Consider the following 19,220-nt stretch of genomic DNA (forward strand, 5'->3'; position numbering starts at 1 on the left):
CTCAGCACATGGTGAAGATCTGTGCTGTAAGCTGTAAGCTCTGTCCTTCTGAGAGGCTGCATCCCGAATGAGCGGGAATGCTGATGCCCTCTGTCTATATAGTGAGTGTGCTCTAACTGGTGATTGGTTGCAGTGTTGTGTGCGTTGATTGGTCTTGCGGTGTGTCCATCAGTGTGTGTGTCTGCACCATGATATACTGGTGTATATTATGACAGCTTATTTCTTCATTTGGTTTACTTACGAAGTGGAAAATATTGAAGTGAAAAATCACAATTTTTTTTAAAAATCCAAACTCTGTTCAAACCAACCTCAAGAGAGGAATTTATTCACCCCTCCAGACTTGGTCATAACAAACCTTGGAAAAAATGTTTGGCATTGAGTGCCGAGAGGTCTGGAATGTTTGCCTGGCAGTTTGGTACAGGTAGGGAAGTATAACTCAGCCACTGACGGGAATGTGGAATACTGGGAGGGCACACAGTTCAGCTGGGAAGTTGGGGGGCAGCATCAAACTGTGTAGGTCTGCTTCGGCACCACAGGATGGATGGTGCTTCGGCACCACAGGATGGACGGGGCGAGGGATGGAGGGTGCGTGAGTGATAGAGCGTAGGAAGGGTGCGTGAGTGATAGAGCATACGTGTGGGGAGGTGGCGGAAGGTGGGGGCTGGGGAAGAAGAGCTTGTGTAAGGGTACATAGTGGTGTGGGAAAGAGGGGCTCCGAAACAAGTAAATGGAGGAGAGGTTTAGAAAACACAAAAATTAAGAGCAGGCAGAGACCATTCAGCCCTTCAAACCTGTTTTGCTATTCATTATGAGCATGGCGAATCATCTAATTCAGTAACCTGCTCCCGCTTTCCCCCCATATCATTTGATCTCTTTGGCCTCAAGAGCTATATCTTACTCCTTCTTGCAAACAGTCAATGTTTTGGCCGCAACTGCTTTCTGTGGTAGTGTGGGGAGGCAGTGGCATAGTGGTATAGTAATCCAGTGACACAGAGTACTCTGGGGTCCCAGGTTCAAATCCCACCACTGCAGATGGTGAAATTTGAATTCAATAAAAATCTGGAATTAAAAGTCTGGTGATGACCATGACCATTGTCGATTGTCGTAAAAACCCATCTGGTTCCTTTAGGGAAGGAAATGTGCTATCCTTACCTGGTCTGGCCTACATGTGACTCCAGACCCACAGCAATGTGGTGGACTCTTAACTGCCCCTCAAAGACAATTAGGAATGGGCAATATATGCTGCGATGCCCTCAGCCCATTAACAAATTTTTAAAAAGAAAGAGAAGAATTCCATCGGCTCACCACTCTCGGGTGACATTTCTGGGAAGGAATATGTGGGTCACTTTGTGGGAGGGGCTGATTATGAAGTATGTGTGGGAATTGCAGAGAGCAGGGGTTCACTGAGTCCCCCATTTTATGAGAAGCACGTATGAAACTTACATGAATACATATAATGGCATTTTTACATGGTACTTTAAAATCTCAAATTTCGATACTGATAAGTTTGTACATATTGATGAACTTTTAATAATTAATCGTACTGCAAATGTTACCATGCAGCTTTATTGCTGTTTTGTTTTTGCTGGCACTGGGCTTCCATTAATTTTCAAGTGTTTAAATAGTTTGAGAAGCACCGGGCTAGATTCTTTATATGTGGTTTGTGATCAGGGACAGGTGGTTGTGACTGCAAGAGGGGCAGGTATGGGGATCCAGAAGGTATTAATAAAGGAGTCTCAGTCCTGGCAATTGTCCAACTGGTTCCATGTGCTCACAGCTTGAGAGCACAGCAGGGAGAATAAGCAAACTGGCGTATTTCTTCAGACAGCTTTACATAGATCAAGTACATATTGAAGTGAAAAATCACATTTTTCAAAAAATTCAAACTCTTATAACCAACCTCAGTAGTGGAAGAGCGAGGAAATTATTCACCCCTCCGGACTTGGTCATAACAAACCTCAGAAAGGATTTTTGGCATTAAGTGCCAAGGGGGTCTTTAATATTGGTGTACCAACTTGGTACAGGTCGGCAAATATAACTCGGTTACTAGTGTACGAGAAACTGCGAGGAACGAGGCCATTCCAGTGGGAGGAGAATAAAGGAATGCAATTGTAGGAGGGGTCAGTCTAGTTAGAGGAATAGATATTGCTCTCTTCAGCCTAGTGTGAGTCTTAAAGCCTATATTGCCTGTCCAGTACCATCTCCTTACGACTGGAGAAGAACTTGGGAGTGAGAGGGGAAGGATCCAGTTGACGTGGTCCAAGTGGGTACCAACAGCATAGGTAGGACAAAGAACGAGGTTCTGCTGAAGGGTATGGGCAGCTAGAGAGTAAAAAGCAGAGTCACCAAGATAATCTCCAGATTATAAAATTAGCATAGGTTAAATAAGATCAGAGTTGAATATGTAGCGCAAAGTTTGGTGTAGGAGAAATAGGTTTTGATCCATATAGCACTGGCACCACTACTTGGGAAAAGAGGGAGCTATACCATTGGGATGGCCTCACTTTAACTGTGCTAGGACAAGTGTTCACATGAGGGGAGAAAGCACAGGGCATGGTGCAGGGTGGTAATACCAGAGATAATGATAACAAGATGTGACAGGAAGGGACAATGATGCGGTGTTGGACTGGGGTGAGCATAAAAAGAAGTCTTACAACACCAGGCTAAAGTCCAACAGGTTTGTTTCAAACACTAGCTTTCGGAGCACTGCTCCTTCCTCAGGTGAATGAAGAGGTATCCCAGGAAGGGACAAGACATCAAAATATAGAAGTGTACCAGCAAATAAGGTCAGAGTTTGGAAGAATGGTAAAAACTCAGAATTAAAGGCTTATTTTACATTCATTTACAAGATGTGGGCGTCGCTGGCAAGGCCAGCATTTATTGTCCATCCCTAGTTGCCCTTAAGAAAGTGGCGGTGAGCTGTCTTCTTGAACTGCTGCAGTCTCTGAAGTGTAGGTATACACGCAATGCTGTGAGAGAGAAAAAGTCCAGGATTTTGACCCAGTGAAGGAATGGCACTTCCAAGTCGTGATGGTGTGACTTTGAGGAGAACCGCCAGGTGGCGGAGTTAAGAATTGAGAAAAATTAAGATTAAAAAATTGAAATTGGGATAAAATAAAATAAAGAAACGGGGTAGAGAAGTGCAGCTGTCTGACGAGACGTTTTGATATGCAAATTACTATATCAGGGAGAAAAGCAAGTGTTTACCTAAGTGACATGGGGAAACCAATGGAGTGTGTAAGGGGTAACTTCAAAGTGGAGAGATATGGGAATTAGCACTTATATGCTAAAAGGCCAGGTCCATAAGGGTGGTAACATTATTTTTTATTTAGAGTATCCAATTCATTTTTTCCAATTAAGGGGCAATTACCGTGACCAATCCACCTACCCTGCACATTTGTGGGCTGTGGGGGCGAAACCCACGCAAACACGGGGAGAATGAACGGGGAGAACACGGTCAGTGACCCAGAGCCGGGATCAAACCTGGGACCTCGGCGCCGTGAAGCCGCAGTGCTAACCCACTGCGCCACCGTGCTGCCCTCGGGTGGTAACATTAAAAGGGAACAGTACGAAGTCTTACAACACCAGGTTAAAGTCCAACAGGTTTGTTTCGATGTCACTAGCTTTCGGAGCGCTGCTCCTTCCTCAGGTGAATGAAGAGGTCTGTTCCAGAAACACATATATAGACAAATTCAAAGATGCCAAACAATGCTAGGAATGCGAGCATTAGCAGGTGATTAAATCTTTACAGATCCAGAGATGGGGTAACCCCAGGTTAAAGAGGTGTGAATTGTCTCAAGCCAGGACAGTTGGTAGGATTTCGCAGGCCAGATGTTGGGGGATGAATGTAATGTGACATGAATCCCAGGTCCCGGTTGAGGCCGCACTCATGTGTGCGGAACTTGGCTATAAGTTTCTGCTCGGCGATTCTGCGTTGTCGCGGGTCCTGAAGGCCGCCTTGGAGAACGCTTACCCGGAGATCAGAGGCTGAATGCCCTTGACTGCTGAAGTGTTCCCCGACTGGAAGGGGACATTCCTGCCTGGTGATTGTTGCGCGATGTCCGTTCATTCGTTGTCGCAGCGTCTGCATGGTCTCGCCAATGTACCACGCTTCGGGACATCCTTTCCTGCAGCGTATGAGGTAGACAACGTTGGCCGAGTCGCACGAGTATGTACCGCGTACCTGGTGGGTGGTGTTCTCACGTGTAATAGTGGTATCCATGTCGATGATCTGGCACGTCTTGCAGAGATTACCATGACAGGGTTGTGTGGTGTCGTGGTCACTGTTCTGAAGACTGGGTATGGAAACAAACCTGTTGGACTTTAACCTGGTGTTGTAAGACTTCGTACTGTGCTCAACCCAGTCCAACGCCGGCATCTCCACATCATTAAAAGGGAAAGAATGGTAGCATGATAACTGGAGAAATGAGCACAGCTGGGGCAGCTACCATGATAACCACACCCAGCTGCAGAAAGCAGTCTCCGTCAAAAACAAGTTATTGCTAAAAGGCAGCTGGCAAAACCCAAACACAGAAAATTATTCCTTCGCTGAAACAGAAGGCAACTTTCCCCCCTCATCATCATAATAGTAATAATAATAATAATAATCATCATCGATTATTGTCACAAGTAGGCTTCAATGAAATTACTGTGAAAAGCCCCTAGTCGCCACATTCCAGCACCTGTTCAGGGAGGCTGGAACGGCAATTGAACCCGCGCTGCTGGTCTTGTTCTGCATTACAAGCCAGCTGTCTTAGTCCACTGTGCTAAACCAGACCCTGGTTGGGCAAATAACCTGTGGGTGGTAACCATCTGCTTGATTTAGCTCAGAGTTGTATAATACTGCATGTTGTTTGGGAAAAGGGGCATTTCTCAGAGTTCAGGAAATGTAGGTAGTTGGGAACAAGAGGTACTTAATGACATACTGTGCCTATATAACTATCAGTGCACTGTTGTAGTGTATTATAGTCCTTCTTGTTATGTTTTCTTTTAACTTAAAAAATATTGTTTATTAATTGACTGCAAAACAACAGGGCGGTTCCAACCTGGTTTGCATATTTTTTCTCACATTATTCCAAATTGAAAATATACACCACTAAGAACCGGTGTTCCAAGTTACACTTGGGCGGCATGGTGGCACAGTGGTTAGCACTGCTGCCTCACAACTCTAGGGACCTGGGTTCAATTCCGGTCTCGGGTGACTGTATTTGCACGTTCATCCCGTGTCTGCGTAGTTTTCCTCCGGGTGCTCTGGTTTCCTCCCACAGTTCAAAGATGTGCAGGTTAGGTGGATTGGCCATGCTAAATTGCCCCTTAGTGTCCAAAAGGTTAGGTGGGGTTACTGGGTTGAGCGGACTGGATGAAGACGTGGGTTTAAGTAGGATGCTCTTTCCAAGGGCCAGTGCAGATTCAATGGGTCGAATGGCCTCCTTCTGGTCTGTAAATTCTATGATAAGTTATACTTCTGGGTTTTGGGATATCTTCGTATTTAACATCAGCAGGGTTCTTAACCTTGTTCCCAGGTGTCTTCTGCCCTTGTCCTTCTAAATGGTAGTGGTTGTGGGTTTGGGATGTGCTGCCTAAGGAACCTTGTAGAGCCACTATCTTGTAGATAGTACACACTGCTGCCACTGTTCATTAGTGGAGGGGGGACTGAATCTTTGTGGAAGTGGTAGCAATCAATGCACGCATCATTCATAACAAAATGGATACTTTGACAGCACAAACGGAGATAAATGAGTATGACATGATAGCTATTATAAAGGCATGGTTACAAAATGACCATGACTGGGACCTGAATATTCAAGGACATTTCACATTTCGGAAGGACAGGAAGGGAAAGGATTGGAGGTGGGGTAGCTCAGTAAATACCAGCTAAGATCAATTGTGAGAAATTATCTTGGTTTGGAGTCTCAAAACGTAGAATTAGTTTGGGTGGAGATAAGAAATACCAAAGGAAAATAATCGCTGGTGAGAGTTTTTATAGCTCCCTTGACAGTAGCTACACTATAGGACAGTATAAATCAAGAAATAATGGGGTTTGTAAGAAAGGTACTGCAATAATTGTGGGTGATTTTAAATTTTCATATAGATTGGATAAATCAAATTGGTAAGGGTAGCCTGGAGGGCAAAGTTCGTAGAGAGCATAGTTCGTAGAGAGCATATTCTGGACAGATGCTTAGAACAGATTTTCTGAAACTAACAAGAGAACATTTTTGGCCTGGTAATGTAAAATGAGACAGAACCTCATAGTAAAGGATGCTTTGGGTAAGGGTGAACTTCACACTATGTTTGAGGGCAAGAAATATGATTCTGAAACTAGTGTTTTAAACTTAAATATATGAAATTGCAAGGCCAAGAAACCAGAGTTAGCTGAAGTGGGCTGTGAAAATTGGTTAAAAGACAAGATAGTAGAGAAGCAGTGGCAGACATTTAAGTAGAAATGTCATGACTCTCAACAAAAATATATTCCACTGAGAAAGAAAGATTCTGAGAAAAGAATAAACCAACCATGGTTAACTAAGAAAGTTATGGATGCATCAAATTGAACAAAAAGCTGTATGAGACTGCAAGGATTAGTGGTAGCTCAAGAGAGAGAAATGCTCAGGAACTATTAGAGGATGACAAAAACAGAGAATCTGGAATGTGAGAAATCTAGTAAGAGAATCTAGGGGTGAGGGGGCAGAGTGGGCCCGAGAGAAAAAGGAAGAATGCACCTATTGCTATGAAGAGCAGTAAAATACTGTTTGTGTCTGCAACCAAGCAGGATGCTGGTGAGACCTGGTTGCCTGTTCAAAAAGACAGAACAGATGGACCTTTGGAGATCTAGGGAACAAGGAGTCACCGAGGTGGGCATTGCTGCTAGAAATTGGTCCTAGTATACTCAGGCTGTGTGGAACAATTTTCAAAAGATCCTGGAAGTTACAATCTGGCATGGCAGGGAGAAGTGAGCTGGAAGCAACTTGGGACTCAATGTTTTAAGTTAAATATCTGCTACGGTGCAGTGAACAGCAAAAACAGTTGTCAGGCATATCCCAATTGTGTGAATTAGCTTGGTGTATTAGTTTCCTATTAAATAATATTGGATTTTAGTTTGTTTGCAATAGTAATTATCTTAAAAGTTGTAATCTTGTCCCTTTGTTTCTTTCCATTGGTCGCTGGGGAAGTCCAAAGATGTGCAGGTTAGGTGGATTGGCCATGCTAAATTGCCCCTTAGTGCCCTATTAGGTGGGGTTACTGGGTTATGGGGTAGGGTGGGGGCAAGGGCTTAAGTAGGATGCTCTTTCCAAGGTCCGATGCAGACTCGATGGGTTGAATGGCCTCCTTGTGCACTGTAAATTGTATGATTCTTATCAATTCAATTTTTTTTCAAGTTATCGGTCCACACAGGTTTCGTAACAATTTTTACAAAACCTCTAATTGCAAATCTTAAATATAATTATTAGAAAGTACTTCACCAATATTAAAGACCAAATATCTGGTATCTCTATATTAACTGTCTCAAATAGAGCAATACTGCTTAAATCACATGCTGCATATATGGCAACTTTCAAAAAAATAAAACACTACAAATACATAACAGCTCAGGAACCATCTGTGGAAAGAAACAGAGTTTAACATTTCAGGTTGGTAACCTTTCATCAGAAGTGCTTAAATTATACCTGACAGGTTCTCGCCAACGTTTTAGCCAAGTGCAGCAGTTAGCCATCAGGCTAAACATCCCTTCTCAGAATTCTGAGAGAATCAGACTTCAGCAAACATGCAAACAACTGAGAGGAAAACACCTGCAACGAAATAAAGAAAACCAACATCAGCCAGTTTACAAATGTACTTTAAAAATAAAGTTTGAATTTGAAGTGATCTAACTGAAGAAATAGGATGAAATCCAAAACTTCAGTTTACAGTTCATTAATTTCATGCAGAAAAGTAATGATCTTGGTAACTTAGTGCGAGACAAGTACAAATAACATACTGAGACAAACCATTACTTCATTATTCACATACATTTCATTATTATCCAGAATGATTCCTGGGATGGCGCGACTGACATTTGAAGAGAGATCAAGTTGGTTAGAATTGTATTCAGGGGCAGCATGTGGCGCAGTGGTTAGCACTAGGACTGCGGCGCTGAGGACCTGGGTTTGAATCCCGGCCCTGGGTTACTGTCCGTGTGGAGTTTGCACATTCTCTCCATGTCTGCGTGGGTTTCACTCCACAACCCAGAGCTGTGCTGGTTAGATGGATTGGCCACACTAAATTGCCCCTTAATTGGAAAAGAAAAATAATTGGCTACTCTCAATTTATTTTTTAAAAAGGATTGTATTCGCTGGAGTTCAGAAGAATGAGGGGGGCATCTCATAGAAATCTATAAAATTCGAACAGGACAAGACAGTGTAGATGCAAGAAGAATGTCCCCGATGGTGGGGGTGCCCAGAGCCAAAGGTCACAGCCCAAGAATATGGGGTAGACCATTTACGATAGAAATGAGGAAAACTTTCTTCACCCAGAGAGCAGTGAGCCTGTGAAATTGTTACCACAGGAAGTAGTTGAGGTCAAAACATTGTATGTTTTCAAGAAGCAGTTAGATATAGCACTTGGGGTGAAGGGGATTAGGCTGTTGGATGATCAGCCGTGATCAGTGAATGGCGGAGCAGGCTCAAAGGGCCGAATAGCCTCCTCCTGCTCCTATTTTTGATGTTTCTATGTATCCAGTGTTATGATCCCAGCTGATGTCAATACTAGACATGAAATGACTCAGCATCATTAAGTGCTGCTAAAACCGGTGTAGCAGACAGTGCAGCTCTCAAGCTGTCAAAGGCACTTGGACACTCCTTTGGCCAATCAAATTTCTTGCCTTTCCAGAAACAGCTTGTGAGGGGAACCACTAGTGCTGAAATTTGAAACAAACTTCCAGTAGAATCTACCCATGCTTAGAATGCACAAAATCTCTTCTTGATTTAGACATCGGAAAATTCAACATTGTCCTTACTTTTGCTTCCCTAGGTGCCCCTTGGCTTTGTCCCCAATGTGGCCAAATAAGTTACATTTGCTTTGGTAAATTACCTTTTTGCCAAGTTTATGACCAAACTGGCTCTTTGTAACCAATTAAATAATTCCTTCAAGTGTTGTAAATGTTCCTCCCAGGTTTGGCTGAAGACAACCACATTTCCATACATACAGCACATACCTTCAATGATCTTGTTGCTTGAATTTTGAAAAGTATCTGGTGCATACTTCATTCTAAAAGAAATAACTTCACATCGATAAAGCCCACGCAGGGTTACAAAAGCTGACATTTCTTTGTTTGTATGGAACTTGCCAATATCCCTTCAAAAATCACGTTTCATAACAAACCTTGCTTGTCCAATCTTCTCAATACTCGCTTCTAATCATGGAATCAGATATGCTTTTTCCTTTGTCATGCATTAACTTCGCAATAATCTACACATAACCGTTGTGACTCATCTAGTTTCGGTACCATTAAAATAGGTGAACTCCAGCTACTGTGACGCGGGAGCTCAATAATGTCAATTTGATCATAAACATGATCTCTTCCCTCAGTTGGGCTTAACTTCTCTGGATTGAGTCTGCAAGGGTATTGCTTTATGGGTGACGCGTCTCTCACGTTATGATGCATGGCCAAAGGTGTTTTCCCTGGCCTATTCACACAAATCAATTTAGGAGCTTGTAATAGCTTTCATAAATCACCTCAACAGCTTTCTGGAACATAGCATATTACATCTAAATTTTTAAGTACCTCAGTGTTTTCCAATCCGATCATTGGAGGGTCAACTTTCGAATTTGATTTCTGATTCATTCTCCAACCACTAGTTTTATTTCACTCCTTTCGCCACTGTAAACATGCTCCTCTCCTGATTACCTTTCCGGTCATAATATCACTTTACCATATCACTTTACTATAATACTCACTGACATTTCCTCCTGTCTGGAGTACTCACTATATCATTTACATCATTGAGCTTCTTTTTGATTTGATACGGTCTAGTGAACCTCGCTTGCAATGATTCACCAAAGACAAGGAACAACCCCAACACCTTGCCTCCAGCAACAAAACTTTAAGCTTTCTATCTGCTCTCACCCTCATTGTACATTGAGCGATTTTCAAATGCTCTTTGGTCAACTCACAAGCTTCGATTAATCTTTCCTGGAAATTTAACACATAGGTCAAAAAGTGTAGTCTCTGAACTTTGGTTTATAAATTTTTCTTTAATTAATTTAAGCGGTCCTCTCACCTCCTACCCACATATCAGTTCAAAATGACCAAATCCTGTGGACTCATTATGGCATCCCTGGCAGCCAATAGTAAAAATGGAATTCATTTATCCCAATCATTAAGCCATTCCTGACAATTAGTTGTAATCAGTCTTTTTGATGGCATCTTTCTAATGCTCCTTCTGATTGTGGACCAGCTAAAGATTTGAATAATAAAAGGCGAAGTCTCCATAATCCCAGATGAGGATAGCTGACTGGTGGCGATTTAACCTGAGGACCACCACACCACAGGCAAGAGCCAAAGTTGAGAAGGCAGGGTGAGAATAACCTCAGCCAGTACGGGAATTGAACCCACGCTGCTGGCCTCGCTCTGCATCAGGAACCAGCTGTCTAGCCAACTGAGCTAAGTCACGGATATCAGTCACTGAACACATTTTATAAAGTCTGCCAGGCTACTTTCAATGCAAAGAATAAAATGTTTATTAAAAATAAACAATTAACTATATTACACTAAACAAAAGGGTTGGAAATATTTCAATACAGGTACCAAAAGATGATTTAAGCTCGCGCTATTCCTTTTATCCCAACAACCCTTGCAGACACAAAACCCCAGTGATGATTCACCAGTATCGCAACACCAATGTTTCTTGCTCAGTTTCAAGCAATTTTCTTCCAGCAGACCTCGGAGCATTCAACTAGATGATTTCCTCCAGTTGGTATCGCTCCCCGAGACACCCAAAAATTGCAATAAAAACTCACTATTACTTCAACCTCAGAGAGAAAACAAGTTCCCTCAATTCCCAGCAGGCTTGCACGATTTCTTATTAGAGAGATTCAACCTTCTGCCTTCATTCTCTGGTATGCACGCACTGACAGCCCAGACTGTGTGTGTGTGTGTTTCTGGGCCCCTGTTGCTAGGCATTAGCAGTTTTTTCTACTTTATGTATTTTAACTGCATTAAACTATTCATCCCTTGATAACCCATCTCTTCACCTCAAGAGTTGTAAAGCCTCATTAAACATGCATGTATTCAAACAAGATTCCAGACTTCCCAGTCCCCAGTGCACAAAACAACTCTCTAAATGAAACTAAAACCAGGTTTCACCTTTCTTAACAGACAAATATAAATTTAAATTAAAGTTATATACTGGTAAAAGTGAAGAATTATTTCACTCCATTCATATTTAACAATTACATACGTTAGGACTTTTGAAAAAATTAGCCTAATCATTTTGTTTCAAGTCAAGTTATACATTTCATTTCCCGTAAAGATAAAGAACGAACTTTATAAAATAAATCAGAACTGTGGCACTGTTTAATTCAGATCAGAGAACATGACTTTTCACACAATTAATTAATAAACATGGCGTTTCATGTTTTTAGACTTCTCAGAAAGCAAATGGGGCGGGGGTGAAGAAAAGGAAGAAGTTTAGGTGGAGTTACAGGGATAGTGCGGGGAGTGGGCCGAGGTAGGATGCTCTTTCAGAGGATGGGTGCAGACTGGCTAGGCCAAATGGTCTCCTTCTGCACTGTCGGGATTCTACGATTCTAAATAGGGAAGAGAAGCAGAAGGGGAAAACAGGAAGAGCAGGTAAAGAGCAAGGGGAGATAAAGAGCAAAGAAGGGGAGGGAGAAGAGGCAAGGCAGAGTTTGCCTCAGCACAGGTTGCTCTATCAGGCAAAGCATTTTTTTTAAATGCAGACATGGAAAGTGGATGTCATTGACTAGACCATGCCTAACTGCGCTCAGGAAGGTGGTCATGGGCTGCCTTCTTAAACGGCTGCAGTCCATGTGGCGTAGGAACACCCACAGTGCTGTTAGGGACGGAGTTTCAGGATTTTGACCCAGCGACAGTGAAGGAGCTGCAATATATTTCCAAGTCAGGATGGTGAATGGCTTGCAGCAGAATCTCCAGGGGGTGGGGTTCCCTTGTGCCCTCTGCCCTTGTCTTTCAAAATGATAGTGGTTGGGGGTTTGGTGATGCTACCGAAAGAGTGTATCTTGCATATGATACACACTTCTGCCAATGTACATTGGTGATGGAAGAAGTGAATGGGGTGCCAATCAAGTGGGCTGCTTTGTCCTGGATGGTGTCAAGCATATGAAAATGAAATGAAAATTGCTTATTGTCACAAGTAGGCTTCAAATGAAGTTACTGTGAAAAGCCCCTAGTCGCCACATTCCGGCACCTGTTCGGGAAGGCTGGTACGGGAATTGAACCGCGCTGCTGGCCTGCTTTCAAAGCCAGCGATTTAGCTCTGTGCTAAACTGTGTTGGAGCTGCATTCATCCAGGCATGTGGTGAGTATTCCATCACACTCCTGACTTGTGCTTTGTAGATGATGGACAGGTTCTGGGGAGACAGGAGGCGAGCTATTCACTGCAGAACCTCTGGTCTCTGACCTGCTCTTGTTATCACAGCATCTACATGGCTAGTCTAGTTCAGTTTCTGGTCAATGGTAACATCCAGGGGGTTGATAGTGGGTTTCATCATTGGCAACACCATTGAATGTCAAATGTTAAATTCGCTCTTGTTGGAGATGGTCATTGCCTGGCATTTGTGTGGCGCAAATGTTACTTCCCACTTGTTAGCCTAAGCCTGAATATTGTCCAGGTCTTCCTGCATTTGGGCATGGACTGTTTCAGTGTTTGAGGAGTCACGAATGGTACTAAACATTGTACAACCATCCCAGCTTCTGGCTTTATGATGGAAGGACAGTCATTGATGAAGCAGCTGAAGATAGTTAGGCAGAGGACAATATCCTGAGGAACTCCTCCAGTGATGTCCTGGAACTGAGATGATTGACCTCCAAAAACAACAAGAACTTTCTTTTCTGCTGCCTTTGACTCCTATCAGCGGAGAATTTCCCCGATTCCCATTGATTCTAGTTTTGCTTGGGCTCCTTAATGCCCAACTCAGTCAAATGTTACCTTAACGGTGATAGGGGGAAAATAACCAGTTACCTTGAGAGACCTTGCATCCAATTTCTGTTATATTGCATTTTGTTATCTGACTTCTTGTAATCAGTCAGTGATTGAATTGGGCCTAGTTCAGCACAGCCAGTTGCAGGTGCCACACCTACAAATTACTTTGTTATTTTTCAAGTGTCAACATTTAAAATGTTTCTTTCTGAGCCGTTCTTCACTTTTTCTTTTCGCCATTCCTGTTATTTTCTATTCCTGTATGATGCTACGGTGTTTTTCAGATCCTCAAGCTGTGCCAAAACTTTACAACCAAATGACTTATTTTCTCAGTTCCATAGGAGTTGGTTAGCTCAGTTGGCTGGAAGGTTGGTTTGTGGTGCAGAGCGACACCAACAGCACGGGTTCAATTCCTGTACTGGCTGAGGTTCTTCATGAAGGCCCCACTTTCTTGCCCCTCGCCCAATGTGGTGATCCTCAGGTTAAATCACCACCAGTCAGCTCTGGATGGTGTCAAGCTTCTTGAATGTTGGAGAGTGATCCTCAGAGATGATGGTGACTTTTTAATTGTTATGTCGCCAAATGCAGCTGCTAAGCTGTAAAAATATGGTTGTATGCATTACATTGAGTTAAAACAATTAGATAACTTGGTTTTCCTGGGGATGTTTGAGAGAAGAAAATTGACGAGGACACAGCTCCCTTGGCTTCTTCATGTAGTGTCATGGTATCTTTCACATCCACAAGACTAAGAAAATGGGGATCAATTTACTCCTCGCCACTTAAAACAACATAGATTTCCCACTGAGTTACTCTACATATATCAGAAAAGGCTATATACCTTTTCAGCCTAAAAGAGCTGACAGGTAGTTTCTGCCTGCATAATTTTCAAGAACAACTCTCATCCTAAGAATTACATAAAAATTATTTAATCCTGAGAATTACATAAAAATTATTTTTTTTAAGTGTTTTTACAAACATGGATAACCGAGAGATACTGAAATTCTGAACAAAGATTGAAGATAAATGGAACCACTGATCTCTCTGATCGCAAATTGGAAACATTTGGTGATATAGATTACAATCGAAAAGAGAACGCAATTCAAAACTTAAGCAACACATTTCTCTAACTGTACAATGGACATTGAATCAAAAAGTCATATTATCAATCTTTTCATCACCCAAGAATAGAATCAATTTAAAAGTAACATGTTACAATGACATTAATTTGCCAACCAATAGTTAAGTATTTCCTTCACAAATTTATTGTTATTTCCTAAAATTAAAATTCCTTAGTATTATTGGTGTGTTGTGACACACAGGTTCTTATAGTGCACATGACAAATTGCATTTATATAGCTTTTTGAACAGAGTAAATCATCCAAAGGTGTTTCACAGGAGTGTTATCAAACAAATTCTCTTTCTGAACCACAAAGAAAAAAAAGTCTGAGTTTATGTATCACCTTTCATGACTTCAGGACATCCAAAGTGCTTTTCAGATAAAGAAGTCCTTTCGAAGGGTAGTCACTATTGTAACACAAGTTATGCAGTAGCCAGTTTGAGCACAGAAAACACCCACAAAAAGCAACAATGGCCAGATAGCCTGTTCTGCTGAATGAATCCCTAAATCAACATAATTCAGTTGAACACCAAGGCGAGACTACACTACTCTTCTTCGATATAGTGCCATGCGATCTCTTTCATTCACCTGAGAAAGCAGAAGGTGTCTCTGTTCGCGTCTTGTACAAAAGACAGATAATGGGGCAAAAAATGAGAGAACCAGCTAACCGAAAGCTTGGTCAAAGGGATAGGTTTTAAGGACAGTCTTAAAAGAGGAAAGAGTTAGAGAAGCAGAGGAGTTTAGGTAGAGAATGCCAGAGTTTAGAGCCTCAGCAATTGAAGGTACGGTTGCTAATAGCTTAGTAATTAAATTTGGGGGTAAACAAGAGGCGAGAATTGAAACAGCACAGATATCCTGGAGAGTTATAGGAATGCAGAACATTACAAAGATAGGAAAGGGGTGAAGCCATGAAGAGATTTGAAAATAAGAAAGCCAATTTTAAAATTGAAGCATTGCTTAACCGAAGTCACAGTATATCAGTGAGCACAAAATAATTTAATTTTAAAAAGAGAACACGCAGATACGTAACAACTTAATCCATTCTTGGGATGCCTAAGTGTGCTTCACAATTAATTTTGTAATTTAGTTACTAATAATGTACAGCAAATGTTAATACCTTAATATTAATGGCAAATACTGTATATTGATAAACTTTGTTAAGATGGAAGGAAGTCATTTTATTTTGTTGTGTGCATCCTTTCTTATTCTTCACCTCTTACATCAGTATTGATTACAAAGAACAAGAGAACTAAACATAGCCCCAGCACAGAAGCAAACTATGTACAGTCGTCAATGGACCATATTTTAGCCACAAAGGAGCCACATGTAGTTTCAGAGACACCAGTTGGCCAAAACTGTGGCAAAAAGAATGCACTCTCATATTGCAGTGAACCTCAGCTAGGATTCATAGTCCTCAGGAGATTTGAAATAAGGAATTAAACTATATTTAAAATGTTCAATCAACAATGGCCTAGAGTTCCTGCCAAAGTAACAGTGTGTTTAATGGCATTCATCATTATTAATGGATAAATGATCTAGTACTTTGTGTAAAAGGAGAATTGCAGAATGTCAGATTTTGGTGGACAATGTCCATCACCTGGCCATTGGTCTTGCGAAAATGGCATCTCGCCCTCAACCTCCCAGTGAGTTTCATGAACTTGCTCTATTCGCACATTAATTTCTCACTAAATATGTTTCAGAAAGTTAGGAAAAGTAATTAAATCTCCTCATTAAAAGAATATACTATTATTCATTCATAGAATTTACAGTGCAGAAGGAGGCCATTCGGCCCATCGAGTCTGCACCGGCTCTTGGAAAGAGCACCCTACCCAAGGTCAACACCTCCACCCTATCCCCATAACCCAGTAACCCCACCCAACACTAAGGGCAATTTTGGACACTAAGGGCAATTTATCATGGCCAATCCACCTAACCTGCATATCTTTGGACTGTGGGAGGAAACCGGAGCACCCGGAGGAAACCCACGCACACACGGGGAGGATGTGCAGACTCCGCACAGACAGTGACCCCAGCCGGAATCGAACCTGGGACCCTGGAGCTGTGAAGCAATTGTGCTATCCACAATGCTACCGTGCTGCCCTATGTTCCCGCAGTGCCAACCAAACTCACCAGCCCAAAAAGGGAGCAATTTAAATTGTGGGATCTCATTCCAACAGGTATTCAATTGTTCGTTTCAATTGAGATTTTTAATATTTTTTCCATACTTGTTCCTTCTTTAAATACAGCCTCCTCGATTATTTTGTTTCTCACCCGATTTGACTAATTCATCCGCCCTAATTCACCCTCTTTCTCGCTCATTCCTCTTTTTCTGTCTTAATCCTTAAATCTCAATGGTTGAAGAGATACATCATGCTGGTCCTGTCCTTCACCACTGCCCTTCCCCAAACCAATATCGGTGAGGGTAAAAAAGTTTAACAGGTGGGGTATGCCACAAGATGCCCTCTTCCAATAACACCTGGTCCTCTAATGAGTATCAGAAGTACACTCAAGTAAATCAGCAAAAGAATGTGCTAACAAAGCACAGGGATTTATTTCTGGTGTATAGAATTCAAAGGTAGTGAAGTTATGTTAAACTTGGTCCCTCGTTAAGCTCCACTCAAGAGTGAAGAGTGCACAGTTCTGATCAGCATCCGATAAAAAAGGAGAGAGAGAACACTGGAGTATAAACTGCAATTACAAGGATGGGACCAGAACTAAGATTAGTGATTAAAGGAGATTGAATTGGTTTGAGTTTTTCTTTAGAAAAAAGGTGACTTGCGGGTATGAGGTGAATCCAAAACTGGGAGCCATAAATACAGGATAGCTAGGAATGGATCCAAGAGGGATGTTGGGAGAAAATGTTTTACTGAGTGGAACTCTTTGCCACAAGAAGTGGTTGAGCAACTTGAGCTTGGATGCTTAGAAAAAAGGAAATGAGACAAATATATGCTGAAAGGCAGAGATGATACACGAGAGGTGGATAGAATGGGAAGAGAATAGTAATGTGAGATGTAAACACGAGCACTGACGGGGTCGTTGGCTAAATGCCCGGTTTCTGCGCCGTTGCATCTTCTACAGAGAAGACGCAGCTTCGGTTCAGACACATCTTTGTTTCACAAAATACAACGCCAAATGTTGGACAAATCATTTGCAACCCGTTTGCAGGAAACAAGAATGAACAGGAAAGGTGGAAAGCAAGTAGTCGCTGAAGAGGCACTTCCAGAAATTATATAATTAATGCAAATAAACTTTTGTCCCGCGAGGACCGTCAAAAAGAAGCGGATGACATTGATAAATGTTTTTAATTTTGGGATCTGAGATCTCTCCCCCGCCCCCAAACAAACAATGAGAGGCTTTCTCATCGAAGTGCTGCACATTTAAAGAGGCCTCAGTTCTTGTTCTTTCCCCAACATCACAAGTGAAAATCCTGGATCACTGTTTCCTTACCCAGTGAAGCAGAGGCATCCTTCAGCTGAAATACTCGGTTATTGGAATCCTAAATCATGCACAACTGGGCAAACTGAACCATAGCATCATTCCGACTGCCCAACGCTCAGCCGCTGCAGAAGACAACCCCGCCTGTGCAAATTCCCTCCTTCCAGAGGTCCGGGCACAAAAGGCCGGGGGAACAACACAAGAGAGCGGGCCTGGGCCGCGAATCAAAGCCGCGGCCGCCTCCGGTACTGCCGCTCCCACACAGCCAGGCCCTGCTCCGTGAGCATTTATCGCCCGCACTCACTCACCCATCCGCCCCGCAAGAGAAGCGGCACCCACTCACTCACCTCCCGGCCATGGCCGCTGCTCCCACTCGCTGTGTATATCCGGGTATCCACCTCCCACGTTGTCCCCGGCGGCTGTTGCTAAGCGGGTTGCCAGGTTCCAGCGTCGCCCAGGTAACGGGAGAACCTCCCGCGCAGTGACGTAATCGGCAGCTCCAGCCCCGCGCTGGCTGTGGCATTGGAAGTCGGACAGTGTCTCTCTCCCTCTGAGCCTGGATCATTGGTGATATGGGGGGAACACTGGTTTGCCCCCTGGGTCGACAGCCGGCCCAAGTAAAATAAATAACACAAAACAGAAGTGATCCACCTTTTGGAGGGGGCATGACTTATAGATTCCAAAATCAGAGAAAACTGGGCTAACAAAATCATAATACGTCCACTGATAATAATAATCTAAATTAGTGTCACAAGTAGGGTTACATTTACACTGCAGTGAAGTTACTGTGAAACACCCCTCGTCGCCACATTCCGGCACCTGTTCAGGTACACAGAGGGAGAATTCAGAATGTCCAATTCACCAACAGCACGTCTTTCGGGACTTGTGGGAGGAAACGAAAGGTCACAAAAAGTCATTGGCAAATAGAGTTAAGGAATATCCCAAGGCTTTTTACATGTACATGAAAAGCAAGAGGGTAGCCAGGGAAAGGGTTGGCCCACTGAAGGATAGGCAAGGGAATCTATGTGTGGAGCCAGAGGAAATGACCGAGGTACTAAATGAATACTTTGCATCAGTATTCACCAAAGAGAAGGAATTGGAGGATGTTGAGTCTGGAGAAGGGTGTGCAGATAGCCTGGGTCACATTGAGATCCAAAAAGACAAGGTGTTGGGTGTCTTGAAAAATATTAAGGTAGATAAGTCCCCAGGGCCTGGTGGGATCTACCCCAGAATATTGAAGGAGGCTAGAGAGGAAATTGCTGAGGCCTTGACAAAAATCTTTGGATCCTCACTGTCTTCAGGTGATGTCCCAGAGGACTGGAGAATAGCCAATGTTGTTCCTTTGTTTAAGAAGGGTAGCAAGGATAATCCAGGGAACTACAGGCCGGTGAGCCTTACATCATGTGGAAGGGAAATTACTGGAGAGAATTCTTCGAGACAGGATCTACTCCGATTTTGAAGCAAATGGACGTGTTAGTGAGAGGCAGCATGGTTTTGTGAAGGGGAGGTCATGT

At 42.8% G+C, this 19,220-nt stretch overlaps 1 protein-coding gene across 3 annotated transcripts in view; it reads right to left on the minus strand.

The window, feature by feature from the left end:
* Positions 1 to 18,175, minus strand: part of arl13b (ADP-ribosylation factor-like 13b) — a 143,338-nt gene extending 125,163 nt beyond the window's left edge. For 2 of the 3 annotated variants that reach the window (XM_072513918.1, XM_072513916.1), the window contains exons 1-2: positions 18,054 to 18,175; positions 7,662 to 7,784 (exon numbers count right to left, since the gene is read on the minus strand). In XM_072513918.1, the coding sequence (XP_072370019.1) occupies positions 7,662 to 7,720 (59 nt within the window). In that variant the 5' untranslated portion in view covers positions 7,721 to 7,784; positions 18,054 to 18,175. Of the gene's footprint in view, positions 1 to 7,661; positions 7,785 to 17,718; positions 17,980 to 18,053 lie in introns of those variants that run through there. The other variant, XM_072513917.1, reaches the window with a different exon arrangement.
* Between the last annotated feature and the right edge of the window lie 1,045 nt (positions 18,176 to 19,220).

The sequence above is a fragment of the Scyliorhinus torazame genome, chromosome 8, assembly GCF_047496885.1.
Source record: "Scyliorhinus torazame isolate Kashiwa2021f chromosome 8, sScyTor2.1, whole genome shotgun sequence".
NCBI classification, from domain to species: domain Eukaryota; kingdom Metazoa; phylum Chordata; class Chondrichthyes; order Carcharhiniformes; family Scyliorhinidae; genus Scyliorhinus; species Scyliorhinus torazame.